Raw genomic sequence first — 19,085 nt, 5'->3', positions numbered from 1 at the left:
ACCTTTTAGATTTTGATGAATGTTAAATGGTTGAATATTTGATTCAGGTAAGTAATGCTTATTGGAATAAACAATTATACATTTTAAAAGATGTTAGTTTTGTACTCATTGTGTAAGAATATTCTTAATTATATAAAGAATATTTTAGAATATGATTAAGACTTAGAGTATGTTTTTTAATTTACTCGTTCCTCTGTCAAAAAAGTTCGTATTAGGCATTGATTATGATGGATGAACCGAACCGAACCGCAACACCTAAATAAATTTTATCCTAGATGTAATATATATGCACCAGAATCTAGTATTTTTGTACCCTATATAAAATTTGAAGAGAAAATAATATATACACTACATTATATGAATTTTATACATTATTACTGTATTATCTATCATTCATATTTTTTTATTAATACTGTTCAAAAAAAGTAATACAAATAAACGGCGAATGATATTGACTTATATATCCACACTAATGCAAAACAGCACATGCAGTCCTATTTATTGAGGTTAGATGATAAGGCAATGAAGTTTGAAAAATTGAACTACTTTCACACTCAACAAAAAATAATACTATTCTTTTGAATGCTTACTTTTTTGAATAATTAATGCAACATTTATAATCCACAAGTTTCTTTCTTTTGTTCAACAAGACATAACAACCTTATGTGATTATCTCTACTTTATGTTTTGCTATACATAAATCATTCTACAAATGGGTTATCTTCTCTTTTTGCTTTTGGTTTTTCTTTCATTTTGCTATAGTGTTGTTGTTGTTGATGCTGCATGCTCTAATGGAGGCTGCAAGGTTAGTATCCCGTAACTCTTTTAGGTAAGGAACTAATCACTTTCGGTTTCGGGCATGTACAGGATTTGAACATTTGACCCTTTTGGTTATCCTGAGAATCTAGCGATGTCTTACACCACTAGATCAACACTCGTCTGATCATGTCTTTGTTTTTATCTTTTGTGTTACTTTTTTTGATTAGGTTCTTGATAAGTGCTCCTCTGATGATGATTGTGGAAGTGGGCTATATTGTTTTTCATGCTCAGATGGGTTTTCAGGCTCTAGGTGTGTGAGATCATCCATCACAAATCAATTCAAGCTCATAGTAAGATACTTATTTCTCTTTAATCTTTGCATGATTCCACAAGAAACTGAATAACTAAACAAACACATAGATTACACAATTTCTATATCACAAACATTTTTCACATTGCACAAAGAATTTAGTGTGGTTGGATCACTTGGGTGGTTCTGGGTCGGTCGGTAGGGTAGGCCAGCAAATGTGTAACTTTCGGAGCTGTGATATAAGAATAGAGATCTGTTGTCTCATATCTCGTCGTATACGTTGTCTCATGCCAATGAAAATGAAGCAAAAACAACACTAATAATGAAAGTTAATGTGAAAATTAACTGTGTACGATATTATGGTAGTACTCTGTAACTCGGTCGTTTTTTCGTCTTTTGATGATAGAATAACTCTTTACCTTTCAACAAATATGCATTTTTGACAACACACAACGCTTTTGCCATTGATGGAGAGTCATCTCACACAGGAGTGCCAAGATTAACCATCACTAACCAAGAAGACAGTGTCACTCAGCAACTAAATGTATGTCACATTCAATGCTATTAAGTTTCAATATGCTTATTTTGTTTCTTACTAAGGTCACTAATGGTTCATTTCTAGAATGGAGTTCGAGGATTAATGCTAGATACATATGATTTTGATGGAGATGTGTGGTTATGTCACTCATTTCAAGGCCAGTGTCATGACTATACAGCATTTGTATGTAACTATTCAACTTGTTATTTCTTTTTGCCTATGTTTCCGAACATCTGTTGTCTCAGATCTTGTCTCATACGCTGTCCCATGGTAATGAAAATATATCATGTCAATTAAATTTGAGTAAATATCCATTTTAATCCTCATATTTTTCGACCTTACTAGTTTGGTTACTCAAAAATTGAAAAATCCAAATGATGCCAAAAAATTTCAAATGTGGATTAAATTAGTCCTTTTTAGCCTATTTTAAAACACTTGGCAGAAACTAATTTGACTCATTTAAAATTTTTTAGGACCATTTTGGTTTTTTCAATTTTTGAAGGACCAAAATGCTAAGGTCGAAAAACATGAGGACTAAAATGGGTAATCACTCTTAAATTTTATGTTTCATTATCATTGACACGGGACAATGTATGAGACAAATATGAGACAACAGATCTATGTTTATATTTTCCTTGTTATGTAGCAAGAGTTTGCAAAGTTAAATAAGCACATGTACATAAAGACCCTAACATGTAATTAACAAGCAGGAACCAGCTATAGATACATTGAAGGAAATTGAAGTTTTTCTATCAGCCAATCCAACAGAAATTGTTACACTCATATTGGAAGATTATGTTAAAACTCCAAAAGGATTAACAAGGGTCTTCACTGATGCTGGTCTAATGAAATTCTGGTTTCCTGTGACAAGCATGCCAAAAAATGGTGGAAATTGGCCTTTAGTGAGTGATATGGTTGCTAAGAACCATAGATTACTAGTGTTCACTTCAGTCAGGTCTAAGGAACAAAGTGAAGGCATTGCTTACCAATGGAATTACATGGTTGAAAATCAGTGTAAGAAAACATCATCGGTTAGGGGTCACAGAGTGTTTTGAAGTGCGGTTGCCATCGCAATTGCATTCACGGTTATGGTTAGTGTGACTGTGATCATTGTGGCTTTTGCGATGCAGATTGAGGCCGTTGTGCTGTGGATCATTTTGTAATTGAAAACATTTTTTGAATTCGATGCGGCCAATTCAATTGAATGCGATCTGATGCGATTGTGGCAGTCACATTATGTGATGTGTCTGCAATTTGAGTAACTGGGGGTCACGAACCGACCATAGAACCATGTTAAAAAAAAGTGGAACGCGTTAACTAGCCGCTCTTTTATTATTAACACAAGCATTATTCTTGAATCTTTCATCGATTTTCATTCCGGTGATCTTATATTCTGCAGATGGGGATGGTGGAAGGAAAGTAGGAAGCTGTCCAAACAGGGCAGAATCATCTCACCTTGATGACAAAAGCAAAACCTTAGTGTTGGTTAACTATTTTCGATCTGTTCCGCTTAAGGCAATCACATGTGCAGATAATTCTGGTGGTCCCATTGACATGCTACAAACATGTCATGGTGCTGCTGGTAACCGGTGGGCAAATTTTGTTGCCCTTGATTATTACAAGGTAGTACTACTTTTCCTAGTACTTTTTGTTGCTGAATACCAAAGACTAAAACATAAAGTTTGGACCTATTGCGGTCGTGATTGCAATCACGTACCATATATTGGATTCGTCAAAAAAGAAGTCTTCTAATAATAATGTAAAAACTGACGAACCGTATAGAATCAGGTACCACGTACTGGAATCGGTACAGTGTACCATGTAACTATGTGTGATGCTAATATTCTTATACTTTTGGAATGATTGTGAAGAGGAGTGAAGGGGGAGGATCATTTCAAGCTGTGGACACACTCAATGGGAAGCTCTTATGTGGTTGTAATGATGTTCATGCATGTGTGGTAAATTTATTAACTTCACTCTTTCTTTCAAGATTAAATAAGTGAAGCTGATATAAATTACTAATAACTAAATTTTATGCTTCCATTGTCAGGTTAGATCTACTTCACAAACTTGCTCACCATAGAAAGGAGAGCAACAAGAAATGCAACAAGTTTTCGGAAATGTTTGAGATAGTACATTGTTCCTTAACAGATTATGTCAGATACTAAATGATTTTTTTTGTATTTGCGTTAGCACCCCTTATGCTTATAATACATTTTGCTTAGCAAATAAAAACTTGGTAAGACATAAAGATTCAGAACTATTGATTTACAAAGATTCAGTGGGATAGGAAATACTTCTTATTGGAAGTTTATGTTTCATTATGTGGCTATACAAAAATTGTTGAAACCACTATTTGCATGTCATTACAAATCTGTAAATGTTGCTTCCATAACAAAGGGTTAAGAGAACCCACAATGGTGTTCTTAACTTTTTTTAATGATTGTTCTTAATATTGTTCACCATTGTGGGACGCGTTATTATGCAACTTGTTCCTATTTCGAAATACATTCTTAAGCATGTTCTTGCGACAAATGATAGAGGTTCACCACTGGATGGAGTGAATGTTCGGAAGTTTAAACAAATATAAAATAAGTAGTAAACTCATTTAAGGAAAGTCGTTCATGGCTTTGAATGCTCTTATGAGTGGTGTAGAAATGGTTTCAGAAGGTGCCATGAATTCATAAACAGGATAGTACGTGGATCTCTGCTCATGAACTTGGTTTAAGTCACTCGAGACCAAGATCGATCCATCATCAATGTAGACCTTGTACATGCGGTCGAATCCCCCGACCCCAATGATGGAAACCTTGTCCAAGTTGTTGGTGGCGAATTTGATCACAATGAGCGAAAATTGAAGGTAGAGATCTAACGATAGTGATGAGTTGTTGGTATTGGTTGACATGGAAGAAACCTCACTAATGGAGTTTGAAGGTAATATGGGTTAAGTTTACAACTTCACCATTCATTTTTCTTTTCAGTTTCAAAATAAAGGAAGCTATTATTAAGATTACAATGACAGTGGATATGACACCTTCAAGTAGGAATAGATAGAGCGGATTGGGGTCGAGTTTATGCTTACTCAACCAAAAATTCAAAACCTGAACTCGACAAAGTTAAAATTAACAATATCATTCCCAAACATGTTGTGTTCAGGTAACCCGAATCTGACGGTAATCGAAAAAAGAGTTTAATATGGTTGTTACACTGATGATACTATCCTTAAAGGCTCCCTATTCTCTATTTTATCTTCCGTAAGTAATTGGTTTACTCAAACCTATGATTTCTAAGTGAAATCCCTAAGTAATTGGTTTAGTCTTAAAAGCCACCAAATCTCATGTGTCGCTAAAATCGCTAAAAGTACAAATCGATATTATGGTAATAACAACTCTTATGTTGCTAATATTGACAATGGAGAAGACAAATATTTGCATCTACAGTTATGTTAGAAGACAGTTATTGATCGGGATGGGTTTGGGGTGGGTTGGGATAGGGTATTATATGCAGCAAACTTGAACCCAAACCCGAAAATTAACAACGGGTAAAACCAGAACTTGATGACAGCAGGTTTAACCATTAAATTCTGGTTGAATTCAGATGGGTACCCACATGTTTGGTTTTCATTATCATTCGTACCTTCAAGTGTTATGAGAGTCAATGAATGAAATCAAATTGACATTCATTCAAAACTCATTATTTAGGTAAATAAACTTGATTAATGAGTCATATGAGTTGAACTTAATTTGAAATTATTATTTTTAAATACATGAGTCAAATTTGAACTAAATACAATTCAACTTATTAGATTCATCTTATTTAATAAAATACATAGCTATTAATGATGGATATATTGAAATCAATATCTAATTTAAAACTTTTATCATTTGAGATATGCATACATGACAAATTTTGTATAGTAAATTTTTAAATGAATAATTTTTCTATAGGAACCAATTCGAGCCAACAGTAAGGTCATGAATTTTAATTAAGTCAAACTCAAATTTAAAGCGTTAGTTTCTATCGAATTCGAGTTGAGCCAAGCCAAGCAAGGTTAGGCTCGTATCCACCTATGCTATAATCGGAAGCACATATACTGTTTCATACTTTGTGCCACTCTATATACCATGAGCTTATAATTGGTCAAACAAATATTTAATAATTAAATTTTAACTTAAATATATTTTTTCTGACCAATCACTTTATTGCTTGCAACTTGCAAGATCGGCTATAGGGTTGTCAATAAACCAAACAAGTTGTACATAAAATATCTCAAAGGAGATAATCACTACTATGTACAACTTAGAACTCATTTGATTCATTAATCAAGTTGAACTCATAAAATATTGGTAATGTTATCAACTTCGAACTCAAACCCAGCGATCAAGTTGGAATAACCCCTTTGAAAATGTTTAAAGCATAATAAACTAATAATTTTGATTAAAAAATAAACACTGCAAACGATCCAAACAGCCTTAAGAATCTTATCAAAACACCATATTAACGATAGAAAAACTTCAATAAAAAAGACTTCTATGTCAAGGTTGGCAAAATACAATAGTCACCTTAGGATTAAAATAAATAGAAGAACTGTAACAGAACAGATTACAAAATTCTCTTGGTAAGATTTAAGATTGAGAAATTCCAACTTTGATTCAAAAAATGTCCTCAGCGAACTACCAAACCTTGGGCTGCTTGGGACCCATCTTCAGTTATTTTGTTGGCCTGAATAGTACTGATAACATTACCAATATTTCCCTGTATAAAGTAAACAAGTAATCAAACATACAAAAAAAACCTTAATTGGTATTATAAACAGTGACATAAATCTGACTTTTCATAATTAGAATGCTATGAAGTGCATTGTGCACTCCCACCTTTGACATCTTAGAGGAGCAGAACACATTCTCCAAATAAATAAATAAATTGATTTATTGTAAAATAAATAGTTAAATTTGAATTCAATGTAGTAACTAAAATCATATTTGAGAATAAATTTATAAAAAGGAAGAGGAAAAAAATGTAAGAGAATCTCTTCAGCACACGATATTATTAACTTTACATACTTTTGACATCTTAGAATCAAATAGTGGTCATTATTATATTAAAATTCAAGTTGATTAATAGTTGACATCTGATTTATAAATTTTAGCCTCTGTAGGTGTTCTTTTCTGTAAAATTGAATTCACTGATACAATTATCAGACCCATCATGTGGCATATAGACCATAAAATTTATTTTTTAAATAGCCATATCAAAATAGGGATAGTATCAACATTCATATAATCAAATAGTGCATGGACATATAATTCTGAGACATAGATGAGAACTTCTTTACCCTCCATGTCGCTAGCTTCGTTCTCAGTGTTTGCCATTGGTGCTGACTGAACACGCGATCAGTATGATGACTGCACGTATAACACTTGTGTTAAATCATGTCTGAGAACTCCATATTATTGGACATGTGGAAATATATCGAACTGATTAAAAAAATATAGGTATAGCCTATTGGTTCATCCATGTGTTCAATCAAAGGGAATAAGATGGAGGCAGATAACACTGTTAACATTATAAATATAAAGCCATAGTTGGTCCTCGACAAACATACCTAACAATTACAACTTCATTCATCTGGTCCATCTTACAGACGATCAACTTGGCAGTTATTGCTTTAACCACCCATAGTTCAACCTCATCATCATTGATCTGGATAGGAACTTGCAACCTTTCAATTAGCTAGAAAGAATGCATATACATACAAGAGAGGGAAAATGTAAATTTACCTGTAGTGTGTCCTTAATAAGTTTATATGGAATTTGGCCAGATCCAACAGAGCTGAGATCCACCAGAGACATCAACCTCATTTTGGCAACACATTCTTCATGCACAAGGCCTAAAAAACATTTGGTTAAGTTTTTCTTTTTGTAATCATACAAAGTTGAAGATAGCTCTGAATATGAAAATGTAGATAATTACTTATCCATGAACAACGTCTTACCATAGCTTTCCAACAATGTGGAATTTTCAGAATGATAGTTTAAGTATGCATCCAGCCTCTGAGTAAGAAAAATCTTGAGAAGTTGGTATAACAAAGAATATTCGGCATCCTTCTCCAGTTGTCGAACAGCAGGCATGTCTAGTAAATCACACTGCAATATAACCCACTACAACTTTACAAATGCTCTTCCAGAAGTTAAAGCAATGTAGGCCACACAGAACATAAAAAAAACATCATAGAATAAATATCCAACTGTAAAATAAAGAGGGTTGGTCATTAAAAATTATTACATCTGTTGGATCCTCAAAAGGTACATTTTTTACATTAAATAATACAAAAAATACTCTTTCCTGGGATCAAATTGATGCCATACTATGCAATGTCAAGAATTCACCATTCCAGGAATATTTTGATGCTGCTAATCATTTGAGGACCGAAACCATCCAAAAGGCATCATATTTTGTAAACGTGGATGAGACATGAAAATACTATGTTTCATTAGACAGGAAAATACTATGTTTCATAACTTACCAAGATTTTGGGTTCTGTGTGGAGGCTTCAGAAGATTTTGTTGGGCTTGGCCCAAATCAACTAATCTAAGCATTCAAGCTAAATAAAAATTGTTCCTAATATGGAATCATTATCTCCAACACTATCTAAGTTTAATCCTTAAATAGAACCAAGGTGGAGAAAATGAGACGAGTGGCTGTGCAAAAGTGAGGGAAAGAAGCAGAGTAAGCTGGGTCGCCAGAAATTACTGGGAATCACTGCAGGACTTGAGGTTCTGTGACTCTGTTGCTTCTTGGCTTCAAAAGCTTCGACAGAGTAAGCTTTGTTCTGACTTTCATCTTTCTTCTGGCTTCAGAAGCTTTAGAAGGTGGGGAGGGCTTCAGAAGCTTTTGTTGGTCTTGGCCCAAATCACATAAAAAGAAGGGAGTGAAATTACCCAAAACATTAAAAATTAGGGTTGCCAAGAGTTTCTAGTGGGGGTAAAATCGGCTTTTCAGCCTTGAAAATCAGTGTGGTTTCATTTTCATGAAACTCATCCCAGCTGCAATTCCTGCAAACTGCCACGATTGTGCAGCGAATGGGCTGTGATTAAGTGTGGCGGCTACCTGCTCCACATTCTGACGTCCTATCACATGGAAGGGCCGGAGTGAACCGCCCCTCCGCGATCGAGCATGCGATCGACTAACCAAACTTTTAACAGGGACTACTGAAGAAAATTGAAGAAGCCAAAACAGTAAGCATGCATGATCATTCAAGTTGAAAATTAGAAAAGCTACCTGAAATGTGTCAAGTGCCTTCACAAATTCCACAATTGCACGCACAGCCCCCTCCTTGGCTTTCTCCAAAACATTGGCATCCTCTCCGTTAAAAGTCGCCAAATAATTGGTCAGAAACTTCAAAGAATCCTTTGCCGTGCTGGGATAAAGAGGTGCAACGCTAATTACTATTTTTTAATAAAAAATGTGGTTGATACTAGATAGATAGAAGATTGCAGTCCCACAAGGGAGTGGTACTAATAAATTTAGGTTAAAAGCACAGAACTTTTCTGCTATACCTTTTATTGTCTTTCAAGATATTAGAGATAGTGAGAAAGAGCTCTCGCTGATCAGGTATCCCAATTTTCCAGTCTTTCAAGAAGGTATCAATCTTTTTGAATGAAGGTATAATGTATTCTGTGACTTTCCCAACAACTGCTAATTCCAATGCCTTATTGTAGACATAAAATCGGGAGTCTGGAGCCTCCAAAAGATTGTACAGATTGATCCAACTGCAAAGAAAAAAGAAATTATGAAGAAAAAACAATAATAACATGCATTATCAAATTTCCTAAATCAAGTGGGATGGAATATCACATCTTCAAGCGCACTGCAGGCTTTTCAATTTGTGGTGGAATTGGTTTGTCTGGTATAATCACTTTTACAATCTCCTTCACTTCCTCTGGATTCTCAGTCTTCGTTACAAGATTGCAGATAATAGTGAAGATGGATTCTACATCTGTTACGAGAGATAACAGTTAACACAGTCAAACCTTATGATTGTCCTGCGGAATAATAAGACCCCCTTTTGCACAGTTTAATAGACTTGGTTAACTCAAATTCAGACAGGAACACTAATGGCACATCATACCACCCTGAGCAATTCTTTTTGCTAACATCAAATTGCACTCTAAAGGAATGAGAAATGCAATGCAAAAATAAATAACTATGACCTGGGAATGATCAAGAAAAAAGAAAATATCACTCATCAACAATGCCATAAAGAAACACAAATGGAAAGGAATGGTAACTAAAATCAGATGGTTGTACCGAAAATATGCACAATAAAGGATTAACATTTTTCATCAACAGAACCAGAAATGACCCAAGCCTGAGATGCAAGATGAGCACTATACCAATTTACCATGGGCAAGTATTCCTTACATTTTGAGGAGTACACACACACACATATATCAAGCAAAAAGAGCATTGTACCTTTTTCAGAGACCTTTGAGAAAATGACTTCAGCGGAAGGAACTATCAATTTGGCTAGCTCCGACCACTTTCCCAAAGCAATGAGTTCTTCAGCTTCCAAGCACAGCCTAGTAACTTGTGGCTCGGCAACCTGTCAAACCACGATAGTAGTATTGGTAGATCCATGAACAATGCATACACCAAACTAGAGCAAATACATAACAATGTGTTCACATATAAAAATGTGTCGTCAGTGTACGATGCTCCTACTAGTCGGGTATTGCGACTGTACATCGACATGCCTTACCCAGGAAGCTGAGAGACTGTTTCCGAGATTTGAACTAGTAACATCGGTAATGAACAATGTGGTTACATATACCAAAAACAAAATGCATGTTACAATAAATAGAGGAAACTAATCATTAAGTTGCTTGAGTTCCTTTAACTATTCACATCCCTTAAAGCTCCAATGATGGATCATTAGTGTTCTATTCCATCGAAATAAGCAATTCCAAATACTCAGATTGAATAATGAATTCCGAAAGCAGTTGAATTAATCAGATAAAGAATAAGAAAATAATGTTTTAGAGAAAGATGAAATTGATGAAAAGAGAAGGAGGAAGAGGGAGTTACGTCGGGACCAGCATCGGACCAAGAGAGATCGGAGACGAATCGGAAGACGGAGAGGGCGGGGTCTTCATCGGAGGTTGGGACCACCGTCGTCATGGGGTGGCGGTGTGAAACAGAGAGATTGAGGAAAACCAATGAGAGAAGACAAAAACCCTACTTGCTCCCGAGAGTGTTAATAAGATAGGAGGATGGTTACAAAATTAAAATCAATCTTATGAAATCCAAATATGTCGGTAATTCAGAAGAGATGATCTTGTATTAAGTTTAAATAATTTAAATGATAACTAGTTGGGTTAGTAATTCTAATAAGTAATTTTATATATAATTAATAATATTCTATAATATAGGTATTGTCTATGGGTGTGTTTGTATTTTTCGCATGAAGGATATACAAATTTTGCTCATTTGTCTGCCAAGTTTGCAGGCATTTTGGTTGGGCATGTGGACGGCTCATAAACATAATTTAACGAAAAAGTAAGAAAATTTTAAATGAGTTTTGATGTAATGTGATTTTTAATCCCTAAAAAATTGTAATCTAATATAGTTAATTAAACTTCATATAAAATATCAAAAATTATGTTAATTTTTTATCTTCAACTACTTTATTTAATTTAATTTCATTTATTATATGAATTTTTTATTTTATAATTAACAATCCATGTGGGCCACCTACAAGCCCCGTTAGCCCATTTTAAAATGGACAGTACATTGAGTTTTGTCCATTAAATTAATGTAAGCATGCTTACACCCACTTATAAGTTACTACTCTCATTGATATTTGTATGGAAGAGAATAATTGATTTGATTGATAAAACTAATTCTTTTTAATAAAACAAAACGAATGGTAACCAAAAGTTTTCTAAGTGTTAGTTAAGAACCCCACAATCAATTGAGATAAAATTGATTCTCATAGGTACAAGATAGTGTTCTATTCAAGTTATTAATATATTTTTTATTTTGTAAATATAGGCTGGATAAAATTGAGTATTCACAAAGATGTACAATCTCATTTACTGACAAAGGTATGGCTCATGAACTTAAATAAATATTACATGATAAGCTATTAAAACCATGCAAAGTTAGTCAAAATAATATAATCTCTATAAGCAACCAAATTTTTGTTTAGTTAGTTTTGATTTGTATTACATTTTGTTCTATAATTACAAGATCCTTTCCTTTGACATTGTCATCTCTCTGTATCTTTTCATAGATAAAACCATATACCCCAAAACCCATTTTTTTTTCTCCTTAATTTTCCTTGCTCCAATTCAATCGTATCCCTTTTTCATTGTTTTATTTTTCCATCTCTTAATTAATGGTACAACACATGTTAATCTCATTGTTGGGTTCTTCTCATTGACCTTCATCTTGCACCAAATTTTTTGATTGAAGGATGAATTAAAGATTGAAGATACTTTGTTTCAAGAATTAATTCTGTATATTTCAGTAAGTTTTGTATCTTTTTCACAATATGTTATTTGTCTATATAATATTTGTTTAGCATTTTTCCAATGAAGATCAAATGTTTATGGTAATAATGGAACAAAAATAATCTCTTATTGTGTAACATGTGTAGCTTTTATGTGCATGGCCCACATTAAAATATTCATTTTTTTCATTTTGTGCCTAAAGCATCATCATATACAAAAACTTGTTCAACTCTATTATCACAAAATTTATGCTAGATTACTATAATCTATAAGCTCTTTTTTTTTTTTTTTGCATAAATTGTTTGTCTAAAAAGTACTTTTTCTTTTGCAGAGTTCTAAAGTTAATGGCTTCCTTGAATTATGAGAATAAGATAGGAAGGGGTAAGAAATTAAAAGTACGTTTTATTATACTTGCTGATAATGACAATGATAACAATTATCCTATCTCTGACCAAAAAGATTCGAATTCTTCTAATTTATCAGACTCTTCACTAGATTTGGATGACGATGATGATGATCGTCATCATAATAACATAGATAATTTGGAATCTATGAATGATGGCAATGGTTATAACTCACCAACTTGGAGTTATCATGGTGGGTCAATAACACAATTTCCACCAATGCAAATGATGAGTAATTCTGGTTATGACCCAAATAGAATCCCTTCTACTATATTTTCTAGTCCAAATCCTATGGAATGGAGTGTTCAATAAATTAATCACTATTTAGTATACACTTAGGGAACGCAAGTTTCTCTAAGGATCATGTTTTTGCACTCAACAAATCAGGGGAATTGCCTTGGACTAATGATTTAATCAGCATGCCTCCTCCTATGACACTAGAACCTGTTGAAGAGGTAGTTCAAGACAACAAACTAGTCGAAAGACATTCAGTATCATCGGATACATTAGAAGAAACTGCGAATTTAGTCGTCCAGAATGACCAAAAGGTAACAGAGTCATTGGTAGAAGTTAAGACAAATGTGGCATATCAAACTCTAAAGGATCACAATAAAGAAGCAAATCAAGCAATGGTCCCTAATGAGGAAGCTAAGAACTACAACATCGTCTCTTATCGATCTGTGGAAAGCGATCATTCGTTTCATTTTCCGATGTGAGCTCCATCATATCTTCTTATATGAATGTTATATGGCATAGCACATATTTAAGATTCAATTTTTGTTCCTCAGAGTAATTTAAGTTGTTTGTATTTGTTTATAGGGTATAGTATAATGTTATTAACTATAACTTTCTCCTTATTTTCTTTCAGATTATTAGTTGATGGAGGAAGAAATAGTTCTTCAATAGTAGAGTCAGAAAAAAATGAACAAAATCAGAAACCAATGGAATCTACTAAACCTGAAACTGTAAAAACAACACCAAACAAAGATAGAAGAAGTTGGTCTTTCTGCTTCTCTTGTAAACCATGTTGTTTTTGAGAAAATACAAACAAATGATATCATAGATGCAATAATAATTAAATGGCTATGCTTTTCTATCATAAAGTCACTTAATCAAATATTTCAATTTAACTTACTGATTTATAAATACATATCAGATGGTATAGTTGGAATTACATTTCACTCAGTAAGGTACTCTCTTGTGAAGTTAGTGGCTTCTTAGTGCATTAATATTCTTTAGGGTTATATCTCCCATAATTGATTATTTGAATTTTCTTTATAAATAGGATATAAATTTAAAGGGAAGTAATCAATGGTCATTATCTTTGTTGGGTTTATTCAAGTATGAAATCTCATAATGAATATATATGAGGGAAGGAGTGAAAAAAGGTTCATTCTTACTAGCATTGGCAATTAGGGCAGCCCTAACCGCCCTGCCCATGTCCACACAATGCCCACCAAAATTAGGGCGGGCATGGGCATGCCCGTTTTTAAATAGGGCATGAAATATCATGTCTTGTCCGCTCTAAACATGGGCAGGGCGGGCTTGCGGGCCGCCCTAAATTAAAAAAAAAGCTAAAAATGACATAGTACTTGAGATTACATGGATACATAGTGTGACACTAGGATTAAAAACACAAAACATAATATCTTGTTTTGCATAAACTGGACATATATTTAATTGATAAGATATTATAATAAGGAAAATTGCTACATGCACTCAAGTGGTGAGAACATGAATTACTTTTGTCATACTTGACCCATCAAATTTCTTATTTTAGTCTTCATTGTTGCTCATGGGCCGCCCTGCCCGCCCATGGACGAAAATGGCATGTTGGGCGGACATTTTAGGGCGGATAGACACAATCTTCATACCCTGCCCGCCCAAAAAAACGTGCGGGCCGGTCATGGGCTTTGCCCAAATTGCCAATAATAATTGTTACTTTTTAGTTCAATATGTGGTATCTCCGGATAACAATTGAACCTTCCAAACAGTTGAGGATCCTCAGTATACAATAATCATATATACAAGTGGTCATTTTGTGCACCCCAATAAATGAGTTCCTATTGTACTGTGTGACACCTTTTTTAGTGTGACCCTCTAGTGTATAATGAGAACAAAAGTACCACTCATGATTTCTTAGTACATTTGCTAATGGTTTCTAATGCTAAGTTTTTATATGGATCTTTATTATTTGATTTTCTTTTCCTATTTTATATGAAATCCTTTGTATTATATGCCGATTTAAGCTTGGCATAGCAATGGATAATTAATGCTATAGAATTCAAATAAATATAGCTTAAAATATACACACCGTATTTGAGTATAAAACATGTGAATAATTAATGCTACAATTGCATGAATTGTGGTTTCTTAATCGTTGTTATAGAATGTGGAATGAGAAAAGAGCTTTTATATCCATGTCCTACTTAGATATAATTTTGCCCTTTCAAATATATTATTACACACATATGGGTTGACCAACATTATTATCACTTTAATTTTTATATTATCAATATATCACTTGTCCTTCATATATTAATTGACATTAACTTTTAAGTTAATAAAGGCATGCATATAAATTCTTGATACATGTATTGAATATCATTAACTTCTATCATTTGTCCCTATTTATTATTCATAATTTGAAAGATTAAATTAGATACATGTATTGAACGTCATTAACTCTATCATTTGTCCCTATTTATTATTCATTTGTCCTATTTATTATTCAATATACCATTGACTTCCTCCATAATAATTTGGTTGTAACGTTTTAATGGTGATTAAATTAGATACAGAAATAAATGGAGGAGTAGTTTTATGATGTTAAATGTGATTTTTTTATAACATTAAAATAATAATTACTTATATATTCTTAATCTATATAATGGATTACCGACTAGCGTTGGTTCAAGTGGTACATGCTTGATTCCCCTTAAGCAAGAACCCGGGTTCGAGTCTTGTGGATGAAAAAATGCTCGTTGTGAAAGTTAGCCCCACGTACCTGTGGATTTTTCTGACTCGGACAGGATTGCCTCCAGTACGAAAATACATGTAGGAAACAAAAACAAAAATGAAAGAAGTGATCTAGATTTTGTTGTGGTGTAGAATGTGGCTATGAGTTGGACCTCAATTATTGTTATATAATATATGACAATGGAGAAAAATAGTAGTCAATGTCTACTTTCTTTCTTTCTTCCTAGTCAAACTTGGTGTCTATATTTTTTGCTAAATTGCTTATTCTAGATTCATACGGCTAAACAACTTATAAAAATGGATATTAAATTATTCTGAAAAAGGATATGATGCTTAAAGTGACTTATACGGTTGACTTAAAGATATGCTTTTTAGTATGTTTAGGACTCATCTTTCTCAATATAATATTCTTCAATAATTAAAGAATAATTTCAAAACATTATTATAAATTATTTCAATTCCAACAACATTCATCTATCATAGATACCTACATATATTAAAAGAATTTGATTTTTATAAACCATATTTATATTTTTTGAAAAAGACTAATCACTACACTTACAAAAATTAGTTTTATGGATCGTCTTGGTTATACCAAATAATAGATTTTCATTCTTGTCTAAAATAATTAATATCTACAAAGCATACATTGTGTCTAGATTTACTCTGTGTAGAAGCTTAATACTTGCATTATTTCAAAAAAAAAAATCATATATCTATTCCAACTATATAATTTATATAAATTCTTCTGAATTGAGCTCATATAAGCTAACACAATATCTTAAACAAAATCAGAATAAGCTAATTAACTCTTGCAAAATTCTTATTTCAACCTACAAATGAAACTCTCACAAGTTTCCCACATAACATTGGAAACTAACAAAAGTTCTGAAAACTACAAATTGATGGGCACCAAAGTAAGAAATTCAAATTCAATAAAGCATAAATTGCTTGAAACATAAATCACACATTCTCATTCTAGCAGATCAACTGCCCCAACTTTATTTCTAATCATGTCTCGATCCAATAAAATTGTGACACCAAATAAAAAAGTTTGAATAGTGGTTAATTTTTATTAGGTGTCAAAATTTTATTGAAACACACGTACTTTTGGGATAAATGATCTACATTCTTATTCTCTCACCATACTTCAAATCTGAGTCTCAAATGATTAAAAAGATTCAAGTTGTTGATGAAAAAGAGCAAGAAAAGCTTCCATCTCAACCTTGTTCAAAGCCAAACCAACCTCAACTCCACCATCATTATTCTTACTTTCTGAAAGAGAAAAAGCTCCAGTTTTATCAATAGAAGTAACATCAACTTTTTTAGGCCTTCCCCATCCAAAATCAATTCCATAAACCTCAAACCTTGGTGATCCAGCAGTAGAAAATAATCTATTCCCTATTGCAGATTGTATCTTTGACATCCATTTTTCTCCTTCATTCAACACCCCATCTTCTAACTTATTCAAAGCATCAATTATACCTTCTAGTGCAATAATGAATCCATCATTTTCTACTAACTTATTGGTCTCAACCACAACTAGTTGTGGAAAAACACAGTTTCCAAAATATGTTGCTAAAATTGGAGAATCCAAACGGGTTCTACAATCCACACTGAATATAAAAGCTACTCTTTCATCCTTTGGTTTTTCTACTTTTGCTAAACATGATAACAAATAAGCACATGTTACAGAAAAAGTTGATACCTTAGTTTTCACCTTAGATAGTGCATGTTTCTTAAGCTTTTGGATATGTGAAGGTGTTAGTTCAAACAAACCTTTCACTTGTTCAGTCTTCACTGCACTAATTGTATCCCAAACTTTGAGGCTTCGATTATTTGGGCCATCATAATTCAACCAACTATCCACAAATGCTTCAGTGATTCCTGAAGGGTCATTTATCACTGATCTATCTAAAAAGGGTGTTTGATTTTCAGGTAATGAAGATGGAATCTGTGTTAACTGTTCTTGAATCTTAGAGCAAAAATATGCCCATGTTTTCAAGAACATGGTGGAAGATTTTCCATCAACTGCTGCATGATGTGTTGTTATTCCAATACAAAAGCCAGAATTTGGAAAGAGAGTAACTTGAAGAGATAAAACTGAAGCTTGTTCATGAGAAATATTCAACCGAGGTATTAAGTGTTGACGATCCACAACATCACATAGATTAGAACAAAGATGGTTGAAATTATCTGAGTTGGATTCAGCAACAGTGAAAGAAACAGCATCACCAGGGACATAGTTGATGATAGGGTTTGATGATTCAAGAGGCCAAGTTATGTTACCAACAAGGGGAATGAAGTGTTGGAGAGTGAGTGAAAGAGAGTGTTTCAGATTTGGAACAATGATATCATAGAATGAAGTGGTTTTTGATGTTGTTGGGAATTCATAGAAGAAAAGACGTTCAACTGGAGGGAGTCTCAGCCAAAGAATGTCAAAGAAGGTGAGGGGGAAGGTGGTTGCGGTGGTTGCATGAGGCGGCGCCACCGAGTGGAGTTGGTGAAGATTGAGAGATGTAGAGTGTGCCATAATGGAGAACTAAGAGAGGGTATGGGAACTTGTGTTTGAGGTTGTAGGTAGTAATAGTAACGTGCTACACTTTTCTAAGCTAGGTTCGAATAACATAACATGGGCATAAAGTTATAAATATTTTATGATCAATGTCATAATTTTCTCTATATTTATTGGGACAATTCTCATCCACAAACTTATCAATTTTTCACATGTCAAAATCACCAACCTGTCAAAGCAGGGATAAGATTGTTATAATGTCCATCTATATATGTCATGTGTTAATCATTACAATAAAAAGGGTAGAAACCGAACTCGGTACATGCCTGAACCGAATCTGAAATTAACGGGTAAATCTGATGTGATTGTGTTCGAGTTTTACACAGGTTTAATTTTTATGTTTGAATTTTATCTAGTTTTAATTTTTGGGTTCATGTTTAGGTTTGTAGAACAATGACCCAAACTCGCGGCCGAAGTAATATAATTCAACTTAAAATTAAATTTTTTATCCCCATTCATCCAATATTTTTAATTTCTAATTTTACTTTATATACTATTGGATCTTCGAACATTAAAAAAATTAAATAATATAAGAGAAAATATAAATGCTAAAGAAAAATGAAAGAAAATGATATCATAATTTCCTTAGTACATATGTAAATTTTGGGTTTTTTCGACTTCGAGTTACCCGAAACCTGACGGGTTTGGAAATGATATTTTTATTTTCAACCTCATTAAACTTGAATTCAAATTCAGATTTAGATATGTGTAAACCTGACTCTGACTCGTCCCGTTGTCATACCTTTTTAGATATGGAGATGATGTATTTACACATGGGAAGCTAAATACCCATTATTTAATATTCTTAAGTTAGAGTAAAAAATATTTATTGATTTTTATATTGTAGTTGGCTTACCACGCATCATTAGATGCCAATTACAGTTTCACTTTTTTTTTAGTGCGAACAGTTTGTTTTGTTTTCAATATACACCAATTCATTTTGACAATTCTTATCTTTATAGGTATTATTACACAAGCCATCTATATATTTTTAAAATTTACACAA

The 19,085-nt window shown here is 33.2% G+C and overlaps 3 protein-coding genes and 1 pseudogene across 5 annotated transcripts; 2 read left to right on the top strand and 2 right to left on the bottom strand.

Annotated features, from left to right (window-relative positions):
- LOC109354737 (PI-PLC X domain-containing protein At5g67130-like) lies at window positions 639-3,885 on the top strand. Of its 2 annotated transcripts, XM_019597435.1 has the most exons (10): window positions 639-754; window positions 785-805; window positions 987-1,109; window positions 1,476-1,613; window positions 1,692-1,790; window positions 2,318-2,621; window positions 3,007-3,230; window positions 3,479-3,565; window positions 3,658-3,765; window positions 3,847-3,885. In XM_019597435.1, exons 1-9 carry the CDS (start codon window positions 713-715, stop codon window positions 3,688-3,690), a joined length of 1,071 nt encoding a protein of 356 aa, XP_019452980.1. In that variant the 5' UTR covers window positions 639-712; the 3' UTR covers window positions 3,691-3,765; window positions 3,847-3,885. The 2 variants fall into 2 exon arrangements, with proteins under 2 accessions (XP_019452980.1, XP_019452979.1); XM_019597434.1 differs by having other exon boundaries at window positions 640-805.
- LOC109354736 (eukaryotic translation initiation factor 3 subunit M-like) lies at window positions 6,067-10,879 on the bottom strand. Its single transcript, XM_019597432.1, has 10 exons — window positions 10,695-10,879; window positions 10,083-10,212; window positions 9,465-9,606; window positions 9,167-9,379; window positions 8,889-9,027; window positions 7,603-7,753; window positions 7,388-7,497; window positions 7,213-7,310; window positions 6,943-7,012; window positions 6,067-6,362 (listed from the first exon to the last, which is right to left on the bottom strand). The coding sequence occupies exons 1-10, from the start codon at window positions 10,785-10,787 to the stop codon at window positions 6,273-6,275; spliced, it is 1,236 nt and encodes a 411-aa protein (XP_019452977.1). The 5' UTR covers window positions 10,788-10,879; the 3' UTR covers window positions 6,067-6,272.
- Window positions 12,466-13,562, top strand: LOC109353897 (annotated as a pseudogene).
- On the bottom strand, window positions 16,285-18,112 carry LOC109354735 (phenolic glucoside malonyltransferase 1-like). 2 transcript variants are annotated; one of them, XM_019597430.1, is made up of 2 exons: window positions 16,633-18,112; window positions 16,285-16,476 (listed from the first exon to the last, which is right to left on the bottom strand). In XM_019597430.1, exon 1 carries the CDS (start codon window positions 18,035-18,037, stop codon window positions 16,676-16,678), a length of 1,362 nt encoding a protein of 453 aa, XP_019452975.1. In that variant the 5' UTR covers window positions 18,038-18,112; the 3' UTR covers window positions 16,285-16,476; window positions 16,633-16,675. The 2 variants fall into 2 exon arrangements, with proteins under 2 accessions (XP_019452975.1, XP_019452976.1); XM_019597431.1 differs by having other exon boundaries at window positions 16,285-16,478; window positions 16,668-18,112.

The sequence above is a fragment of the Lupinus angustifolius genome, chromosome LG08 (genome assembly GCF_001865875.1).
Source record: "Lupinus angustifolius cultivar Tanjil chromosome LG08, LupAngTanjil_v1.0, whole genome shotgun sequence".
NCBI classification, from domain to species: Eukaryota; Viridiplantae; Streptophyta; class Magnoliopsida; order Fabales; family Fabaceae; genus Lupinus; species Lupinus angustifolius.
The sequence above is the reverse complement of the archived record's forward strand: the minus strand, read 5'-3'. Positions and strand labels throughout refer to the sequence as shown.